Genomic DNA, 22,276 nt, shown 5'->3' on the forward strand with positions numbered 1-22,276 from the left:
TGTTTGACTCAAGCATTACCATCCACACAGCAAACAAAAAATTCCCCCGCCCCCCAGCCTCCACATACAAAAGCTTTATGACAAATCACTTAGACTAGATCCTTTTTTTCTAGTGAAGCATTACTAAAACTTCGCTGAATTAATTAATGTAATTGCATCACATAGAAAAGAATCATGATATAGGACAAAGATTTTGTGTATGCTATGTTGCTTTTCAAGGCTGTGGTAGTTGTGTGCCATCTCAATTGTTATACTTTCTAGAACACTTTTTTTTCTGGTAAAACATTATGGATTTTGTTGGTAGAGTCAATAATTCTCTCAATACTAAAACCGCATTTTATTGAAAACTTCTAAAAGGAGACAATCCTCACAACTAAAGCAAGAATCTGGCACAGAATGTGCTCGGAATCTTTTACAAAATAATTACAATCCAAGAAAAAAAAAAGCCTACATAAATTAGTACAAGTATCATAAAGTATAAAAGCTACAAGACAGGAAAATGATAGTTCTTGCAATGTAAAAAAATGCTTCATGAGCTGTACCCTCCTCTCACACCTTTCACGATGTAACTTTCGTTCGGGAGATTATTTCATTCACAAAACTGTTGTTCTTTGCCAACACATCGTTTCTCAACTCTTTCAGCTTCATTTTGATGTCTTCTTCTGACATATCTGTCAGAGGCAATGCTTTCACTTGACAAAGAAATTCCTGAATTATCTTTTCTCCTTCCTGAAACAGAGGGAGGAGAAGGAAAACAGAAAGGATGTTTAGATTGCAAGCAGGATTTTTCCGAACTCTGTCAAAGATACAAAGTATTATTTAGCATCAGAAACTTTTTGCAGGCAACACCAACTGTTATTTTTGTCCTTGCTCTCATGTTCTCAACACCAGAACGATCTAGTTATACTGGGATCGGGAGTTCCTCCCCCTTTCAACCCATAAGAAAAGAGCATCATTTGATAAGCAGAAATACAATATTTAACACTGAGAGCTCCTATATGTGTTCCACATTTAATTCCAGCGTGCACCCATATTCGGTGAGGATTGCTAACTGTAATAGCATCAGAGTAACCCAAACTAGTTACTTTTTTTTGAGAAACTGTAAATGAAAACCATCATTTCAATATGCAAAAGGAAAGAACAAATTGTAACCAAGCAACTGGAGAGTGGCCGTCACCAAGGAGAGCAGATGATAATTAAGCTTTATGCATATGCTTTTACACAAACAGGCAAAGTGGAACTTCTAAACAATCTGAATTGAACAGCAAGAACAAACACTTCAATGGATAATATTCGGGATCCCTGTATTAGAAACAACTCACCCAGAATACAGAATTTTGTCTAAGTCCTCTCCATTTTGAATTTTAGGACACTACTACAAACCTTTCTTAGTTTTATCATGTATGACTAATGCAGCATGTTTTCAGTGCATAAGTCTCCAGTGGACCTGGAAATGTAATAGCATGCATTTCCCTCTAAACATGATGTTAACAAAAGCAGACAAATTGTCTGGGTGAGCTATGCCATTCTATTGCCTAGAGAGCTTATGAAATATTATGTATTACTGAAATATCCAAGAATAAAACACGATACTGTATTTGTCAGAAGTGTTTGCCATGTCAATTTAATTTACATCAACTTAAGACCACACAGCCAGATCCAACTAATCTGAAAAATACTTTGTCATGACATCTAGCAAGCTGGCAAAAGAAAGATAATGGTGCAGCAACTGAGGTGGTTGGAGGGGGAAACTCCTGGCACTAAGAGGTATGACAAACCGGAGGCAGGTCAACAACAACATCAGATCCACTTACTGATCCAGGAACAAATACAGTAGACTTCTGAAACTGAAAACAAAGTCACATATAACAGCCTCTGTCTAGAGCAAAGGCTTTTTAAACATATAAAGTGCTTTGGACTAACACTTCAAGGCTTCCATATACTGGAATATTACCAACATTGCCACTGAGGTATAGGTGGAGACAAATGAGTTACAGGGCTGCAGAGTTTCAAGCCAACTGCTGGGACACAGAACTAAGATTATGAGCAGATGCACATGTGTGCAGTAAGGAGGATCTGTCTACTGGCAAAAAACAATACAAGTTGTGAGGCACCAGGTTGCTTTCTCAGAAGGCTCCAACAGAAGTCACTGGAAGGACTCCTAATGTAGCAACAAGACAACATGGGCTATGCTGGAAAAGCTTCCTGCAAGCCACTGTTCTCCTTTACACCACCCAGCAATGAAGTTTCTTTTAAGAGAAAGTGAAGGGAGAAGAGAAAAAACAGTTCGCTCAGATGGCTTTACACAACTGTATTATGCCATGTAAACATAATCAGGTCCATGCTGAGATGTGGGTTTCCTGAACTTGTGCTTGAAGCCTGTACAAAGCCAAGAGCATTTTACTTCAGTTGAGAAGAGAGAACCAAGCTAAAATTCGCATATGTGAAACGGGAAGAGCTTTACGAGACCTGTAAATCAGACATCCCAGGTCTAAATTGTTGTGTCCTTCAATATGATCAGCTTGTGAGATGTGTTAGCACTGATGGGACATGGAAGGGCACGAGAAAGCTGTGCACTCAGCTTTTCCCTGATGGGAACAGATCTGAACATGTTCATGTTGAGCTTCAAGAAATCAGCACTAATGAGCCCTCAAAGTAAGGGGGAGCAAAACCAGACGCAACCCACATGCAGAGCCAAGAATAACCTAAACAACAACTAAAACAAAACCTGTAATTTAAATCCAAAGAAACATCGCATAGAAACTGAGTAGCCAACAAAAGTGATGAACACAAAATACTGGCTTGGTTCATGCATAAAGAAAACCCCACAGGACAGCCAGAGACATAGTCCCTTGTATGACTGCAGTTGCATGCCAATCACAGTAACTGCTGACCATTGGTCTTCATGAAAAAAAATAGTTTCATTCTCATGACTGTTTTGAAATAAAATTCTTTTCTATGTTAACTTAAAATGAATCTAAACCAAACCCCGCTATCCTTGAACATCTCTTACACTCCTAATGAACACACTTCATTATGGAAAAATGAGATTATAAATGTTAATTATCCCCAAGCTTTTGGGGAATCTGAATCATTAAACTGTCTTGCTTGGGTTATTCCAGCTAAAAAAATTTAAAAAGCATTCCTGATAGCAAACCTCTCTTTCTCTGTAGAATTTCTTGGCTGGTGGCTCTCCGTCAGATTCCTTGGACTTGCCAATGTTTTGAAATTCCTCCAGCTCCAGTGCTTTCTCTCTTGCACTTTCTATCACATGCTTTGGGAAAGCTGCCAACTCTGCTACGTGTATTCCAAAACTCTGGTCACAAACACCTAGATGCAGAGAAAAAAAAAAACAGCAAAGAATTTAAGAGATAATATGGCTACACATAATCGACAGAATCGACTGGGTTGGAAAAGACCTCAGAGATCATCAAGTCCAACCCTTGGTCCATCTCCAGTCCATTTACTAGATCATGGCACTTAGTGTGTCCAATCTCAGTTTAAAAACCTCCAGGGACGGCGAGTCCACCACCTCCCTGGGCAGGCCATTCCAATGCCTGACCACTCTCTCTGTAAAGAATTTCTTTCTAATATCCAGCCTAAATTTCCCCTGGCAGAGTTTAAGCCCATGCCCCCTTGTCCTCTTGCTAACTGCCTGGGAGAAGAGACCAATCCCCACCTGGCTATAACTTCCCTTCAGGTAGTTATAGAGAGATGATATGAGCAAACTCTTCTTTGTGCTGAAGAATTAAGCATGTGAGTTCATTTAGTTCTCCCAGCATTTTCTGATTTACCTTCTGGAGTATACACAATAACACAGACTAAAGAATATGCTCTTATTTAATTACGCTCCCTTACAGCAGTAATTGCAGAGCTCCAGAAGTGCTTCAGGAAGAAAGGAAAAACTCCTCAGGCAGAAAGAATTTCCCTCTAGTACGTGAATGAAATTGAATAATGGTTTTTATTAAAGTTCTTTAGCACAGTCTGTAGAATATGGTAATTCATGCAATTTATTTTTTAATATCTCTCTTGCATTTTTCTGTATTTATATGAACATAAATATGTGTGTATATAAATATAAATATGAAAAAAGTTGCATTTTCAATCACCGTTCTCCCCCTTTACATCAGTACCATGTAACTCCTCAGTCTCCAGGAGTTGTCTTTAATCATATCAAAAGCTTTCAACTTTAACTTTACACTTACTTCAATTAATACACTGTTTATAACATTTGGTTGAGAAAGAAAAGTTCCCAAAATTGCTCAAAATATGTAAATTATACACAGTTACATAAAATAATTTTCACTTTAATATCAAAAACCCTCTGATACAATCTGTCAACTCCATTTGTTTACATTACCATAATTCCGATTGGCCACCCACAAATATTACTACATCCTTTTAATTCTGGTCTCCAGCAAGGAGTTATGAATTACACATGTAAAACGATACTTAACTAATTATCCATGAAATACTGAATACAGAAGCATATGTAAATGAAAAAGCTTGAGAACTTTTTCTGTTTTACTAATTTTGTAATATCTCAGGTTTCTTAAAGGAATTTAATATTTTTAAGCAGAAATGTGTCTTGATTTTAAATTAAAAAAAACCCACACCTCCCCAGACACAAAGCTAACTCAGGTCTCTGCTCAGTACTTTCTGTGCCTCCTAGCAATTCTGTCGCATTCTTGAAGCATGAAGACAGGGATGAAAATAATGTTTCAAACTTCCTCGTCATGCATTTCAGATTTAGTTACACATGTCAAATGACATGAAACCTGTTGTTTCAAAACACAGCTGTATCTGAGCTGCCTATACTCACATCCTGGCCTCAAGAACATAGCCCTTCCAAAAGGGAAAGAGCACAACACTAAATGCAAAAACTTACACAAAAGACATCAAATTTGAGACCAAGTATTTTAGGATGAAGATTTCATAATGTTGTACCTCTCATCTGACAGAGGGTTAAGTAGATAGAAACAAACTATTGTGCCTCTATGCTCAATAGCACTTCCAAGAAAATGGATTAAACAACACTGCATGTACAAAGACAAGATGTGTATGACGAAAGATGGCAAAAAATTGATTGAAGAACAATAGGAAACTGGGCTTCCAGAGTTATATTCAGGACTAGAATGAGTAAGTTAATACAGGTTAAAAAAAAGTGAGGTGGGGGTCTGAGGAAGATAATTCATACAACCATCTGGTGAATATTAGGGGTTTTTATCATAAGACTTGCTATTCCAAAGGATTTAGAAGGTAGAAGGTTTAGAATCGGTGTATGTTTCTTCCCTCCCCAGCATAAGTACTCAAAAGTACTTAAAATAAGGCACCTAAATAAGGATGGCTTGTTTGAAGATACTGTACATGGCCAGCTCTCTCTGCATTGAAAACACTCATAGTTTCAATGTACACTTGCAGTAATTTATGACTATACTTGTCTTCAGTTCCCATGCCACATCAAGTCACATTTCAAACATTGATTTGAGCAAGGCCTTCAGAGGGTTGTGGACCTTCACTTGGTGGAAGGAGCTCAGCATGTGCTGGAGAAGACGAGGAAAAAAGGAACTAGGGAAGAAGCCCAGGTGCCACCTCTCCACAGGAACAGGCGGGGACCAGGGTCACAGCACTTTGGGGACTGATACTCAGACGCAAAGCCCAGGGATTGCCTGGAAAAGTGCATGAACAGAGAGAATAGAGGCCATTTCTAGGGAATAAAGACCTCAAAAGACAAGGACAGAGAGTTATAATAAAGAAGACTGTGGCAGCCCGAGATATTCTAACCGGCTTTAAGCAGACTCTCAGTAAAGGCAGAGAAGAGCAGTTCTTCTGGTCGCGCTTTGATTCCCCCCACTCAGAGCAGTCTCCTAGCTTCACAGAAAAGTACCCAAAGCCTAATTGCAAGACTAGAGCCACAGGAGAATACAAAATTAGAAGTGGTTATACAAGCAAAGGGCAAGAAATGAAGTAATTTCACAGATTTAAAACCAGAATAAATGAGTAAGATATGGTCAATTAGTAATGTCATAAGAGTAAAACTAGCATGGTACCACTTGAGTGAGGCTCAGATTAGGATATAATAAAAACACATTTACCTATTATCTAAAGTCACTTAATAGTATGGTGATAGCCTGTGAAGATTATAAAAAATATCTTTAAAAGCATAATGGTAAAGTGTAATAATTGGACAGCATATTAGATTCATTTCAGAACAACATATGCCAGAAGTAATGAAGTGAAAAGTCCTAAATTGGCTAAAGAAATCAAGAAATATTGGAGAGAGTTCCAGGCTAACATATACTGAATATGCACTGATCCTGAAAAGCGGAGTTATTATGATGAATTAGCCAAGCAAAAGCAAGTATTTCGTATTATGTCAACATGACAAAACAGCTTTTAAAATGAGGAATGAAGTTCAGCAATTGTACCTGTAAGATTAAATCCTAAATGAAAAAGAACACCAGCCTTCAGGACTTTACATACAAGACTAGCTCCTTAGCCTTAACAAGGGTGGCTGACAGTTATTGTTTTAGTAAAGTAATAGCCTAACTCCTCAAACAGTTATTCCTCATTTGAGAAAAAAACACCCCACAACATAAGTTGTTGATCGGATCCAGTACAGCCACAGTGTTCTATAGTAACCATGTTCTACCCACCTGAGTGTCATCTAACTCATTCCTCTGTTGTGGAACTCAGAAAATTAAGAGGTATTTTTAAGTGAAAACATAGTATAACAGTACTCTGCCCACATTTAAAATCAGAATCTCAGCCCAAAGGTTGGCAACCAGATTGAAATGCTCTTATGGGAAAAACAAAAATCACTGTAAAGTTTACAACTAATTTAGACTGCCATAAATGACCACACCCTGCAAGCCACTGTTACACAGCACTGCTTTACTTATCAGAAACACAGGCTCCTGCTGAAAGGTGCAAGAACAAATTACTTGGGACATAGAGAAGCTGGAGAAACCACTTACTGTGGTTAACAGATGAAATTTTGAAATTTATGCCAATTTGAAATTGTCTAATTTAATACCAAAAGGAATAACTGGATCCACTAAAGGATTTAATTAAAATACATCTGACTCACCTTACACTAACAAAACAGGCTACTTGTTTTATTATTATGCCATTTGCTAACAACGAAACATATGATGCTTCCTATATCAAACTACTGCATAAATTGGAGAAAACCTTTCTTAAATGACTAAGCCTTATTACAATAGACATTATTAAAAACTGTCAGCACATTAAAGTTGCACTCATTTACTTTAAAAGAACAGTTTAAGCAACGTAAGTCTTTTCTATCAGCAGGTCAAAATGGCTGATTTAGGAAAACAGAAAATAACATTTTCGAACCCTTCCCTCCAGTCTTTAAAATAACAAAATGGGATCAACCTCAAAAGCATTGATTGAGTGGCAGAAATAACCTAGAAGTCTTAACAAATAATCATCAACATCATCACCAATTGTGTTTACACACAGAGCTCCTGCCATACACAGTCTCTATGGACAGAGAAGAACACATCTATTGTAAACCCTAAGCCTGGAGTACAACATCAATTTTTTTTATGACATTGTTTTGGTTCCCCCCCCCCCCAAATTAAGATTTCTTCCTCTCTCAAGGCAAAACGAAGCTTCCTCTATTCACCATTTACAGAATCTTACCTTCCTTGACACGATAAAGCATCGTCAGTGTGTCATCACTGGTCAGAGCAGTAACATGTAGGTTATTTACTGTTGGCACTTGGTCAGCAAGAGCTGTCAGTTCATGAAAATGTGTAGCAAACATACAGAAAGCACAGATTTTGCTAGCAATGTATTCTGAAATAGCCCATGCTAAGCCAAAGCCATCATAGGTAGAAGTTCCTCTTCCCAGCTCATCGATGATTATCAGGGAGTTTTCAGATGCTGTCCTGAAAACACAAGAGTATTTTATAAACACTTGATATTGGAGTACCGCAAGTTACATTGTAGAGGCAAAGTAGTATAAAAGAAGCAAAAGATCTTTCCTATTTACATAATGACAAATGAATAAAGTGCATACACAGATCTTTCTGAATTAGTTTCTCTGTCCCACCTAGACTTTGGCCTCCTGGTAGCAGCTCTCTATGACCACTGAAATCAACAGAAGGCAACTTCAAGAACTTACGAGCCTGCAAAAAAGGACTTAAGATCCTCCACTGAGATCCTACCTAAGAGGAAATCTTAAATCCTTCTTTCTTCGAGCACCTCCTTTCCCATCAACCCCAACCAACCAAACCAAATAAGCACAGGACTTACCTAAGGATTGAAGCCGTTTCTAACATTTCAGCCATGAAAGTAGAGACACCTTTCAGCTGACTGTCTCCAGCCCCAACGCGAGCCAGGATACAATCCACAATGGTGACTTCTGCAGACTCGCATGGCACAAAACACCCAATTTGGGCCATAAGAACAATCACACCTGTCTGTCGGATGTATGTTGACTTTCCCCCCATGTTAGGACCTGGAGAAGAAATTTTGCAAATGAATTAAAACGAACAGTCATCTTTTCGAATTCAACAGTTCTTTTAAAGAACAGGCTCTAGATTAAAACAAAGAACGTTTACACTTTCTCTGTTTACTCTCTTGCCAGGAAAGAGCAGCAGACTTGTCTAACAAGTGCAACGAGTGGCTCCACTACTACTAAGGCTTGCTCATATGTCTTAATGAAAGCTGTTTTTTCAAAATAAAAGTGATTGGAGAGCATTAGGGGCTTCATAAGTTGTAGGAGTTTTCAGAAGTATAAGCAGTCATCTAAAACACACGGTCATATCTAAAACTAATAAGCTTTAAATTAAAAGTCATCAGTATTGTTGCTTAAGAATGAAAATAATTTTTCACCTCCAACAACAATTACAATTTGTCTGTAAAAATGAAATATCTTAGTTACAGACTAGGTACAAGCTAATGGGTGATTTAAATTACAATCTAAAGGGATTCTGAATCAGCAAAACCAGATATTAAAAAGCTAATTTTAACCGAAGTATTTTCCAGAAAACTGTTCATTACAACCAATTTTATAATTTAGCTAACCAGAAAAACAGGCATATTACCATGCATTTATTCTGATTTTTAGTTTTTACTTATTTATTTATTATGTTAGAAGTGTTCATTAATCATTCTCTAATTTCAGATCTTTGCTACTCAGAATGTATGTCAAGGACATCTGGATGGAAATTAAACTTCAATTAAATATATAAACACTAAAAATGTTTTCCTGTGTCATAAAATTATCTTAATTACACCAGAGAATAAGGAAAAAATGGTACAGTCATTAAAGCATGTTTTGCATTTGAAATCAACTTTAATACTAAACAAAGAAAACATTAACAGAGAAGCTGCTTAAAATCTTCCCGCAGACTACATGGCTACATGTACAACTGATGCCTGGTGGAATTTTCCAAATCACTTAAGCAGGTATAGGTTGTTGGGCTCCTGAGGTATCCTGGCTTATGGAGATACAGACACTAGGGCAAGGAAGACATATATTAAGGATGGACTAATTTCTTATTTCCTACTGTCCTAGCATTCTCTCTCTTCTTCACAAATGACTGTTTCTAAATTAGTAATCACCTTCTCCAAACACTGCATTTTAACTACAATTGTAACCACTGATTCCATGACTGTTAGTTTGGAAGATGAGAAATATGTCTGCATGTGCATAAGCACATAGAATATCCACTATCAAAGGAAACATTTCACGAGAACATTGTGGACATTTTCTTTTTCTAACGTAATACATAACGATCGCTTATAAATACCCTCCCTTCTTTTCCAGAGCTAAATTTTATCCCCCATACAGAAACATGAACAACTTACTAGGCTGATCACACTTTGTTGATTAGAGAAATCGTTTTGATAGAATTTATTGGGTTGTTCATTTTTTTACTTTTTTTTTTTTAAGACATCATTAACTGGAAATACTTGAGACATTTAAAACTTATTATAAACGACAAATGAAAAAGAGAACGGAAACATCACCAGTAATAATGTGGAACATCTGCTTGCCCTTCTCAAATGTAACGTCATTGGGGATGAAGGCCACCTCATCCTGCACTTCGACACAAGGATGCCTGGCACCTTTCAGCACAATTCTTCCTTGTCCCTTGTCCAGAATGACAGGACGGACGTATGGCACTGGTGCTCCATTTGACACGTGAGCAAAACTGACAATTGCATCTAACTGAGCTATCACATCATTCATTGTCTGTATTGGTTCTGCATAACCTGTTTTTTATTAGAGACATAAAAATTCAACACAGTTAGAAATTTTTTTTGGTTTTGCTGAAAAGACATCTTAAAGCCTTTATTGAGCCCATAAAATTAATTCATCTGCATTAGAAGTTAGTTTTTATTTGAGACAGCAGTCACCTTCTTTGAAAGTCTAAGATGTAATCCTAAAATTTCCCTGCTTTTGGACTACAAAGGGAATTTCTTCAGACCAGGAACAGGAAGAGGTGAGGCCATGTTGATTGTTTTGCCTTAGCATGAGACACAGAGAAACAGCTTATCTTAGTACAGGAAGGCAAATGCTCACAATGGCAAGTGCTGGAAATCCAGTATGTTTCCTTCCTCAAGGACACGCTCTATCTTGACGCTCGTGCAAGCAAAGACAACAGAGACACAGCACCAACAATTCAGACACAGCAAGCACTGGTGTTCATGTGAATGCTAGGATGGAGAGGTCTCTAAGTGCCTGTGACACCAGCACCCCCAGGACCAGTTTTTAAGTTTTGTTGTTTGTTTCAGTGAAAGGGATGAGGGACAGGAGTTTACAGAGGCAAACCATCTAACAACTGCAGATGGAGGCATGTGTCAGGAGAGGTGAGGAGCAACCTGCACGGAGAGTCCTACCTCTGCAAAGTACATTTACTCTTCTAACATCACCTCTTGAACTGGCTAGGTGTAGATAATTAACAGGACTCAAAGTCACTTTCATTCATGAATTACACACATAATCCAGTCTTCTTGATTAAATTGTCCCCACTTGGGGACGAAAAATGCTTTTTAAATACACTTGTTAAGTCTATGACTGCACACCAGAGAAGCTTTAAGCAGCAGCAAAAGACTTCATTAAACATACTAGGTATTTATAGATGACATATTCAAGCTAATCCCGCTATATAATAGCCAATTAGCTTTCCACATAAATACACAAACCTTCATATGCTACATACAAAGAACACCACTTGAAAATTACCTACATAAAAAAAAAATATCTAACAAGCTGATTTTGCAATATACTGGCAAATTCTTTATCATGACAACAGGTCAAAGGTTATGAACATTTCCATCGTAACTTAATACATACTCAAATATATTAATATATCAGCTTCAAAAGTGTTTATCTTCAATCTGTTTACCCTTAGCTTAATAATCTTTGGTACTTTCACTTTCCACTTCCCTCTTTCAAAGAACTAAGACTGTCCTGCTGGAACTAGTGCAGTATTTCCAGAATCCTTCAGTCCAAATTCCCAGATGTCTCTTCTCCGTTTGGTGAAGGATAGTAAAGAATGCCCTGCAAGAGGCAATCTTGGAGCAAAATACATGGAAATTAATTGTGAAAACAATAATTTTTTACTAGTACCATACAGGTAATGACTAACTTGATCTTATACTGCACACCAACGTTCTTTCTTTACCATCCTTCACTGACCGTAGGTCCCACTCCTCACTTCTTTGTAGTCCTTTACCTCTTCTGGCTTCTACTTAGCCTACTGTTTGGGTGGAAATGCCCAGAGTCAGGGAGGTGGATGAAGGACAGATGTGGCCTTTATGGGCATATTTTTTTCCTTGTATGGGATTAGCATTTGCACACACCCCATCATGGCACATTTGCAGCAATGCCAGGAAAGGGTCTGATGGCAGAAGACAACATATTTCAAACTTTCAACAACTGCGTAAGAGCCAAACCTCATTTTTCACACTAATTCTTTCAGGGAATGTTATGGTTCTTCTCTGTACAAGGACCTAGAAAGTAACTGCAAGTCCTCCCAGCATTCTAGACTGTGATACACATCAACATTGACACATTCACCTGAAGCAATGTTAATGATTTCCTTAACAATTGCATCCTGAGCCTCTTCATATTCTTCTCTGTTCTTTATATATTCATCATTGACGGAGCTCAGTTTGCTGTGAACAAAACCACAATATTTAGAAGCTGTGACATTCCGTCTTCACTGCTGTAATGCCAAACTTCTGGACTCCTATGAGTCAATACCAGTTGTCCCCACCTGTTTTAACAGTAAGGTTCAGCACAAAGCAACTGCTCTATGATTCATCCACACCAGGATATCCATAACATTAATTCCAAGTTTAAGATCACGAACAAGGGCCAAAGAAGCAATTCTAGAATCTCTGAACATATCATTAAAAACCTTTCAGTAGTTACTTGTTATGGACACACTATGTGACAAGGACTTGCTCTTAAAGCTGAATTTCTGGCCATTTTGCAACAAGATGTAGAACATTATAGAACTGGCAGAAGAGAATTGCTGCTAAGCAACTGTGTAATTAGCCCAGAGTCCTACAACAGGCTTATCAGAGATTAAGGCATTGACTTCTTTCATTTAGTAAAAACCTCAGTGAACTACTGTCACTAAGAACAGGTTTTAGTCTCCAAAATAAGGTAAGCTAAAATCAACAGAGAGTTTAAAGATGTGTTTATTATTCTCAAGCTTGTCTCTGAACATGAAGTAGAGTCTGCAGGACTGAATATGAAACATATGCAAGTAGTGCACCCACACTATAAGCAGAAGTCAGCCTTGTGCTTCTAGTACTATCTACAGAAGCAACTGTAACTTAACTAAGCACAGAGAAGTCTGTTTTATTAGTGATCTACGGGCTTCTTCCCTAAGTGAAAGTAACAGATGACACAGTAGAGAGTACCATCCTCTCAGTTACAGAAAAGCTTAACTTCATCATTATGCTTAGAATCATAACATATTTAGCAGCAAAAAAACACTGTGTTAAATTTCAGGGATGCTTTGAAAAATTATCCTCTGAGTAAATGTTAAAACAAAATGCAATTAAGGTTTACACTTCGTTCATTTAAGCGAACTGGTGTGAAATACACCAACATATCGGTTGGTGTGAACCAATATCATTGCCCTCCTTTCCAAAGCAAAGGATTTATTACTATGAAGGTGAGTGATTAACAGAAACAGTCACTATTGGTAATAGCACTGGCTTGAAACCAACCTTGCCCTGTAAGCAGTGGTTCTCACATGTGTCTGTCAATAAAGATCTCTCTCAAACTCACTTCTCTGATGCTAACTCCAGCAGGAACTGTTATACAAAAAGCAACAGCACCATGGTTTGTTTGAAACAGACTGTACGATGTGCTAATCTGCTATTTTTACCCTTCCGTATAAAACATACACATGAGACTAGTTTTCTCCTGGACCTGCCCTAGGCAGACAAGGAGGAACTTGTCAGGAGGTTGAAGTCCAGTTAGGGGCTGATCATTAGCAGCATTAGTTTTCTCCTGGACCTGCCCTAGGCAGACAAGGAGGAACTTGTCAGGAGTTTGAAGTCCAGTTAGGGGCTGATCATTAGCAGCATTTCTTAGGTCTGATACTATTTATGCTTTAATTAACAACCTGAGTGTCAGGACTGAATGCACTCTCAGCAACGCTGTGAATGCAGCACATTAAGGGGAGCTGTCAGTATGCAGGAGGATGGGGCTGCCATTCACTGAGGTATCTACAGACTAGAGAAACAGGTAAAAAAGAATTTCAACACAGGTAAATCCCAAGTCCTGCACCTGGGATGAAATAACTCCATGCAATAGTACAGACTGGGTCCAAATGACTATAAAACAGCTGTGAAGTGACTTTGTTTTCACAAAGAGTGGTTCAGCACTGGAACTTGTGCCTCACGAGGTTATGAAGGATGCTTGGAGGATGGGCACCTGGGCAAGGCCTTGAGCTGCCTCATCTAGCTTTGGAAGAGGATCAAATTCCTAAGGAGGCTTTGCTTGGAGTGAGGGGCTAGACCAGCTAACTTCAAGAGATTGCCTTAAATCTAAGTTACTACCTGATTCTGCACATGCAACTTTCTACTTCTGTGTAAATATAATGAAGTACAGAAAGACATTCATCTGATGAGTGAGGCAGTCCTTGCTTCTTCTAAAAAGCTTTAGAAGTGCTAAAAAGTCAACAAAAAGTACAGACTTTTTGCTTGGCTGACAGAAATGCTGTCCAGACATGGAGACACTGAAACAGCATTGATGCAATTAGCCTGAAGACTAAAATTTTTAAATACCTTAATCTACAGAACTACAGAATGCAAGTCAAATACATAGAAATAACAGAAATTACAGTGTAATTTGGAACAACAACAAAAAAGGTCATCACCAACAAAACTGCTGCATGTTATATTTGGTGATAAAACATAAATAGCTCTTTTCCTGTTGCAGCTTGTGAAAGTGTCTGTATAAACACTCACAATGAATGCAATTATGCTACTAGGTGCAGCTAAGACAGAGAAATTAGCCCAAGTCAAGGGACCAAAAATAGCTAACAGTTGGCAAAGTAAAAGGGAAATGTAGCTTTCAACAGAAAGTGTATGACTACTCCTCCCTCATGCCAGTCTTGCTCAATATCTCAATCTGTGAACCAAGTAAAAGGGTGAAAATTCAGCCATTCAAGATGTAGGGAAACCAGTTTGACAGCAAAATTATTAACAAAGGAACAACTTTATTTCTTTCACAACAGGCTTGAAAAACTCCCAACACGATCTCATACCTGTTAGTAAATTTAACACCGTTCTTCTGTGTATCAACTATTCCATATTTTGAATTGTTACGGAGAACTTTTTCCTCCTTGCAGGTTATTCGGAAGTGGTGTCCAAACTGTGAATTAGTCTCCAGTTTGATACTCTTGCCAGCTTCCAAACCTTTTAGGTGAAAGGAAAAAAAAAGCAAAACAAAACAAACTGTATTATCAAAAATCCTGCAGCTTGTGCTAATTCTGCTCACTAACTCCCATTTGTATGATGTAGGCTCTCTTAGATACACTATCCAGTACAACTGCTTTCATTCTGTACAGCTATGAGAAATACCAAGGCCTAACAAGTTTACTGATTCATTCTCTGCTCTTACTTTGATATGTTCCCAAACTGCATATTCAAATTAGATTCGTGATTACTGTATTGTTACGTATTCTCCAGAAATGTGAATAAAGTTCATAGCACACTGCAAGGCCATTCTGCATCACTGCTGTAAAGGAGAGTATTGTGATCCTTTTACTAACACATACTTCTGCTGGTGAGAGTTCTCATTCCATCCTTACATAACCTTGCCTTCCCTTCTTTTTATCCAGGTCTCTTGTTCAGACTAAAAAAAAAAAAAAAAAAATCGAGCCTAAAAAACCCACACAAGCCTTAAAGGTGTACCCTAAAGTAACTACAGTGTTCCCAGTTTCCTTGTCATATTTGCATTAAAAATTGATATTTTTTTTAAAGTTGGTCTTTAAATGCCCAATTCATCAGCTGCACATATTTTTTTTTGCATAGGATAACCAATTATTTAAACGTCTCATTTGCTTACATATCATATTTTGCAAAGAATGTCGAAAGAAAACTAGTGTGTCCTGAATTGACACTCAGGAGAATGCATTGGGTGGGGGAAGGGGGATGGGGGCTGTGCAAAAAGTTTCAATTCACGTCCTCAAGGGCAGTAAAACACAACTAGGCTTAGCCAAGACTCAGATGAGTTACAGTTCTATAAAATGAATTACTGCAGGATCTTGCAATATACAAGACAATTTCTGCAATATTCTGGAATGCTCTCGTTAAAAAAAAAAAAAAAAGTCAGAAATCACTCAGTTTTTAACAGATTGTACTGTGGCAACTAAAGTCACCCCAAACTACTAATAAAATAACAAAAACGTTCCTTAACTCCTCTACACCAGTTTTCATCACTTGATCTCAAAACATTTTACAAAGGAGCTAAGAATCAAAAGAAGTTTCATAACCTACCTAGTTCTTTGGCTGCACTCATTAAATAGGACTGCATTTTTTCTTCCAGTTCATTCATTTTCTCTCTTAATTCTGTCAAGTTAGGATCAAAAGAAGCCTTGACAAGAAATTCATGATTTTCCACCTAGGAAAAATTAACAAGAAAAAAATTAATGTGAACACAGAAAGTAAAAATTTTAAAAAATCACCACCCTGATCATACAAAATGAAACCAATTTACTTAATCATTTACTCAATTTATTTTTAGGTATAATTTTGTAATGCAGTGCTGCTTGTGACAACTGATATCTGATTCAAATACAAAACAAATACATCTCAAACACTTGTTTTCTCAAATAATATATTTTATACAAGCAAAATACACCAATTTAAAAGATTCCTTTATTGTGAAATGGAGTTGTCTGCACATCTATTTGCATACAAATAAGTGAGCAGTAGGCAGGATAAAAATGTAAATCAGAGGAAATTGTTATGTACATAATCTGTACGCTAGCCTAGACTTCAACAGCTAATCAAGACAGGTGTAAAAGGATGGGTTGTTTCAAAACAAGTCTGTTGAAGTAGAAGTTTCTGAAACACTCATTTCTTCCCAAAACACACTCAAGAGCTCATGGAAGAAGGCTACACAGTATCACCAAAAAACCCTATCCAATTTCAACCCAGTTATTTTGAGTTGAAAAGCATATACATTTCCTCTCAAGACACATTTTCAGAGGCACAGATGAAGTTGTATTTCACCTTTTTCCCCTCTCTTCCCCATGCTTTCACTGCCAGGTGGGTGTTTCTGATGACCTTACAAGCTTCTAGTTGAATTTGCAAGCACAGCTTGTAACTGCTAAATAAAAGAAACTCCACTTTCAACATACAAACTTTTAAAATCAACAAAATATTAGCACTGTTGTCCAACATGGAAACCAAGCACTGGATTTCATATTAGTAATATATTTCATTTAAGTTAAAAAACAACACTTCCATGAAGCTTCCTCCAGCTGCAAAGGTGTATGCAAAGCAGCTGCAAATACTTTGCAAGACACACCGAAACAATATGGTGGTTTACATACAATTTCACTTTTACCCACAAGTATATGTTAGTAAGAGAAGGAACGAGAAGAGGAAAGGGAGATTCACAGTTTCTTTATTACTTCCCTGACAATGAAACTATCACCCTGGAATGCACTGAACAACAGGAGCTGTAATGGCAAGAACCACTGCATACATCTTGTTCTACTAAGGACAAGAAGCACTTGAAACCTGCAGTGCATCAAAACAATTGTAAAAGCATTAGACTGAAGGCTCCCAGCTTTTGTAGCAACTTGGAACAAAGACCTGGGAATGCAATCTAAAGAGGAAAGCCAAAGGGCTTATACATTTTTTATTTGGAATAGGGGGAAAAGTCGATAATCATATAAAGAAAATACATAGCATACTGTATATTCAAAGTTTTCTAATTTTTTCTGAGAATGATCCTCTACCAACAGATACTTAATCTTCCACAGAAGTTCCATCATGGAAAACTGAATCATTGGCACCTGTTTTCTGTGTGTAATTACCAGCATGGCACAGGATTATACTCAGCTATACCTTTTGGTTCCAGCTGTGTTGTCTCCAAACACATTGCAAAGGTCTCCAACAGCTTAACCAGAGATGTGGACTCCACAAAATAACAGATTATGAGATTTTGAAGGACCATCATGAATCTTGGAGGCATTAAGAAAGGGGTATGAATGAATTCATTCTGTTACATCCCTGTTGATAGGCTTTCTCTTCCCTTTCCCTTAATAATTCTGCAAGAACAGCAATGAACACACAGAAGAGACTGTTCCTGGTTTTACAGGGCAGATCGTGGATCTGCATCAGAAGCTGGAACAACACACACACCAGCTCTTGTCACGACTGGCTTCATGAGACAAGCAAGGCTGACAGTCAAGTGAAAAGTTATTTTGTTACAGAGCTCCAAATAACTATTTGAAGCCTGGCATAAACCACAGCAATCCCATAACCTTAGGAGAAGACAGGCAGCATTGCCAAGGACCTGGTCTAGCTGTGGTTCCCGCCTTCGCCACAGCTGCCATGTCAGAGAGGCTGACAGGCCCAACGCCGAGCCCTGAACTTCACCCCTCAGGGCCTCCTCGCCACAGACAAGCTTTCATTTCACCGCAGGCAAAGATCTGTACGTGGCTAGAGCTTATAATGTGCAAAAAAGCTACATTACTGCCTCATCAACATCTCAGTCCAGCTGTCCTGGGGATGATGAAGTTGGTTTTCATGTGTTTGTTGCTAATTCCATTACAGCTTCAACAGACCTGTGATGACAAATAAACCCAGAGGCTGCTGGTGTGCAAGAAATTAATCATAAAATGCCATGAAGCTTTGAGACAGGAGCATTAAAATAAAATTACTTCAGCTTCTGTTTACATTAATAGCCTAGTTCAGGGACTATAGCAGTTCAAGATCACATTCACAGCAGAGTCAGTGGCTGGCAGCTTTTCCAGGTGTAGATACCAAGTCTTTAGGACATCTAGTAACCTATATCCCATTTACCTCAGCCTGAAAATCTGAACTTAAAAGTGTGTAAAATCCAGGTTTGAGGACAGCTTCAAATATATTTAATTACATACTCCAACTGCTATAGGGCAGCTCCTTTCTCATTGAGGCCTCCTGAAGTAACCCTTAGCAAGAGACAAGCAGAGCCGCTCCATGTGATCAAGTGCATAGAAAACATTTTTAAATTAAATTAAAAGTTCAGCTAAACTGCTAGGGAAGTAAAATGATTATGGTTTACTAAAAATATTAAAAACCAGTGCTACTAATTAATCTATAAAAACATCAGGCACCCACAACTATATTACCCTCCAACATTCTTGTCAAGCTGTGCTCCTCCTACAGCAGGATCTCAGCTATAATTAGGTAAGTTACTTAAAGCAAACTTTTGCTTTTCTCTTCCGCAACCCTCAGTGTGAACATGGCAAACAATCTGGCAGGATAAGCGTTAATAGGAATGTGGTATTTGAGTTCTTCCTGCTTTGTATCTAAGGAACTTACCATCCCTTACAGTCCAGTAAGGCTACACTTCACCAGAAAAATGGAAGAAGACAGCAGTGAACCCAACTCGCTCTCATCTCCCCAAAAGAATAAAAATACTCATAACTGTGACATTTCGCTGATAGATTGATCACTGAAATGCACTTAAGTCTAAATTACAACTCAGTGCTGCATTAAATACAAATGTTAAATTTCGTTTAGAGATAAAGGAATGCAACAGACATGTCACAGATTGGTGTGAACACTATTGCTACCACCTTCACCCTATACATAACCTTTTACTGGCAAAAGTCATGCAAAGGGTTATAATGAAAGCAAATGCCTTAACATAATATGGATTAAAAACAGCTAGACATTTCCTTTTGTTCTAGTAAACACACTGCATTTTTTTAGTGCAAGTTTTTGCTCAAAGCTACTCTGAAATGAATGTTCAAAGTATAAAATACTTAATGTGGTAAATAGCAGATTAACATCCCAGCATTGACAACGCTTTGATACTTGCATATGTTTACTTACATGAAATGAGACCCAAGCGAGTCGCATTTGCAAGGGGTGCTCAAATGAACAAGGTGACAGCAAGTAATTTGCAGACTCTGGGACTATGTTGAGCTAACTAGCTAATCTGAAAAACAAGCCCTTCTGAAAAGGGCTGTGCTTTTAATACTCAAACCAAAATACTATATACCATAAGCACTAACAAACTTTGAAGCTGCCCTGACTTGAGGAGGTGGTTGGAGTAGATGGTTTTCCAAAGGCTCTTTACGATTCTGTGAAAGACAGGAATGGAAGCAACAGTTTCTCAACTATATTACAGCTAGGTAAATGAATAACCACATCCCACACTTTTTGAACTCAGACGTTTGTTTTTATACTAGAACGGGTTATTGACATAATTTAGTTGCTATGACAACCTGGCCTTCAATCACACTAAGAATAGAGCTGGATGTTTTGTTTGAGCTCCCTAAAAATCTAAGAGAAATTTCAAGTCAAAGTTCAAGTTTTAACATTCATATGGAGAAGGTTTATTCTTCTCATAAAACCAGTGTTGGCTTATCTATAGCAATCTTCCAGTATCTTGAACGGGGAAAAAAAGATCCGACACACCGGATTCTGTGGACATAACTGACTTGCTGTTCTGTTTAGAAGGACAACAAATTTTAAAGTAGAAGCTGAAAAGAAATGTGAAGGGCTGGACTAAGAAGGGTGAAGGCTTACAACAGCTGTTGGCTTTAAAGAAAACAGAATCCCAGGGCACACAAACTGCATCAACAGATGGTCTGTAACTAGTATAAAGCTATAAATTTCTTCATTAGCATATATCACAAATTACAGCAACACATCAATCAAACAGTCTTTCCTTAAACAGTAAAACACAGTTGATGAATGCATACACAGTACAAAGAGATAAAAAGCAGCGCTTCTGCCTTTGGAGAAAAATATGTATCTTTAAAATTTTAAAGCTACTACAGTTTTCAAAAGTTCAACATCTTGCCCTTACTACCATGCATGGCACATGGTTAGGTATATCTCATATTTCTACAGTCAGCCAAGACTGACATTTATGACAATCCTAAAAGCCTCCCAAGTTTTCCAAAATAAGTGAAATATCTTACTGAGAAAGAAACACTAAATATAATTCTAACCACGCAGAGGAAACAGTGGCATTATAAAAGCATGTACATTTCAAAATGCATCTCACCAATTCTCTAATATAATGAGAAAAAATGACATACAAAACTAGAAAAAACTTGGCGTTAGTTTACCTAATTAAGCAATGGTTCGTGGTTTTGCTTGTGTCCTAAGCGTTCAACATTAAACAACAATTCAGCCATTTATAGTCATCCCTGCTCTTTCCTGCTACAGATTTAAGGAACAAGACTGTTCCATCCAGCTTGCTTTCACCAATTTTTCCTCTTAAAAAAAAAAAATATGCCACCTTTCCCTTGCAAGCATAGCTCAAGCAATACTAATCTTTTATACACAGCTGTAGATACAAGGCTAAGTTAATTGTAGTAACTTTCTCTCTAGTGAGAAATGTCTTTACACTGGAAAGTAAAGTTGATCTTTATACCTAGGTGAATAATTTTTCAGAGGTCAGCTTAGTTTTGAAGACTTAATCTTACCATATAGAACCAAGTCTACTGAACTTTGTAGAAGTAGAGAAATATGTAAGTAATAAACATATTCTGGCTACATTGTAGATTTGAGATGTATCACAGTAACTTTGAAAATATTAAGAAAGCAGCAGAAAAGTGACAAAATAACTTCCCCACTTTTAACACTGTTGAGGTTTTTAAAAAAACGCTTCAGGTCCATAGCATCCAAGTACCCAAAGCATTTTTTAATTGGCCAGATAATTTCAGACAGTCAGTGAACATCCTCTTGATATTCAACTGCTACACTAGTAACAGTCTATATATTCCATGGCTAAAATATCACTAACTACTTAATAAAGATGATCAATTAAATTTAGTGAGCATGGAGCAGATTGCAAAGTTCAATAAGAAACTTTAATTGCTAAGTAAACCCCCTCCCACACACCAGCCCATACCTTATCCATGTCCAATGTTGTTTCTATCATCTCCAGAAACTTTGAGAAGTCAGAGAAGATATCATTAAGAGGTGTTATAAATACTGCCAACAACAACATCTGGTGAGCTCCTGTTAAGAATAAACAAGAAAAATCATCATTCACAAAAACCCACAACTTCACTAGAATTCACTTATCCAAGAAAAACAACACAACTATACAGCTGGTCAATTTTTATGAAGATTGGTTATGAGTATATCACTGATACACATCTATCATTTTCCCAAATTGGCATTATCCGATTTATATTCCAATTAAGCTTGTACTTATTCTGTCATCTTTGTTTATATCTGCTGGTATTAATTCCCTTCTCCTATGAGTCTTGTTTTCCTTAAAAAAAGACCATCTACTCTAACTAGGTCCTCATAGTCACTGATCTTTCCACTAAACAGGAAGTCACCAAAATTAAATTAGTCTTTTTAAATGCACTTTGCTAGGACAGATACTCTGTAACACCAAGTATAACTCCATAGCACACATACTGGTTGGTAGTCCACAGAACACTGTAAGCACCAAATGCAAAATGCAGTTCACAGTTAAGTTAGTGCACACAGATACTGCCAATTTTGTGAAAGTAGTATTTGCTTCAGGCCTACAAATAAGCACCTATCCAGCAGCCAGCTGGGAAAACACCCT

The 22,276-nt window shown here is 37.6% G+C and overlaps 1 protein-coding gene across 1 annotated transcript in view; it reads right to left on the reverse strand.

The window, feature by feature from the left end:
* Positions 1–313: 313 nt before the first annotated feature.
* MSH2 (mutS homolog 2) overlaps positions 314–22,276 on the reverse strand; it is a 55,757-nt gene continuing 33,794 nt past the window's right edge. The window contains exons 8-16 of the mRNA XM_082049671.1: positions 21,602–21,711; positions 16,009–16,132; positions 14,775–14,925; positions 12,062–12,159; positions 10,006–10,251; positions 8,284–8,488; positions 7,669–7,916; positions 3,158–3,330; positions 314–729 (exon numbers count right to left, since the gene is read on the reverse strand). Of these exons, the coding sequence (XP_081905797.1) occupies positions 559–729; positions 3,158–3,330; positions 7,669–7,916; positions 8,284–8,488; positions 10,006–10,251; positions 12,062–12,159; positions 14,775–14,925; positions 16,009–16,132; positions 21,602–21,711 (1,526 nt within the window). The 3' untranslated portion in view covers positions 314–558. The remainder of the gene's footprint in view (positions 730–3,157; positions 3,331–7,668; positions 7,917–8,283; positions 8,489–10,005; positions 10,252–12,061; positions 12,160–14,774; positions 14,926–16,008; positions 16,133–21,601; positions 21,712–22,276) is intronic.

This window comes from Streptopelia decaocto (assembly GCF_964273445.1).
Source record: "Streptopelia decaocto genome assembly, chromosome: 3".
NCBI lineage: Eukaryota > Metazoa > Chordata > Aves > Columbiformes > Columbidae > Streptopelia > Streptopelia decaocto.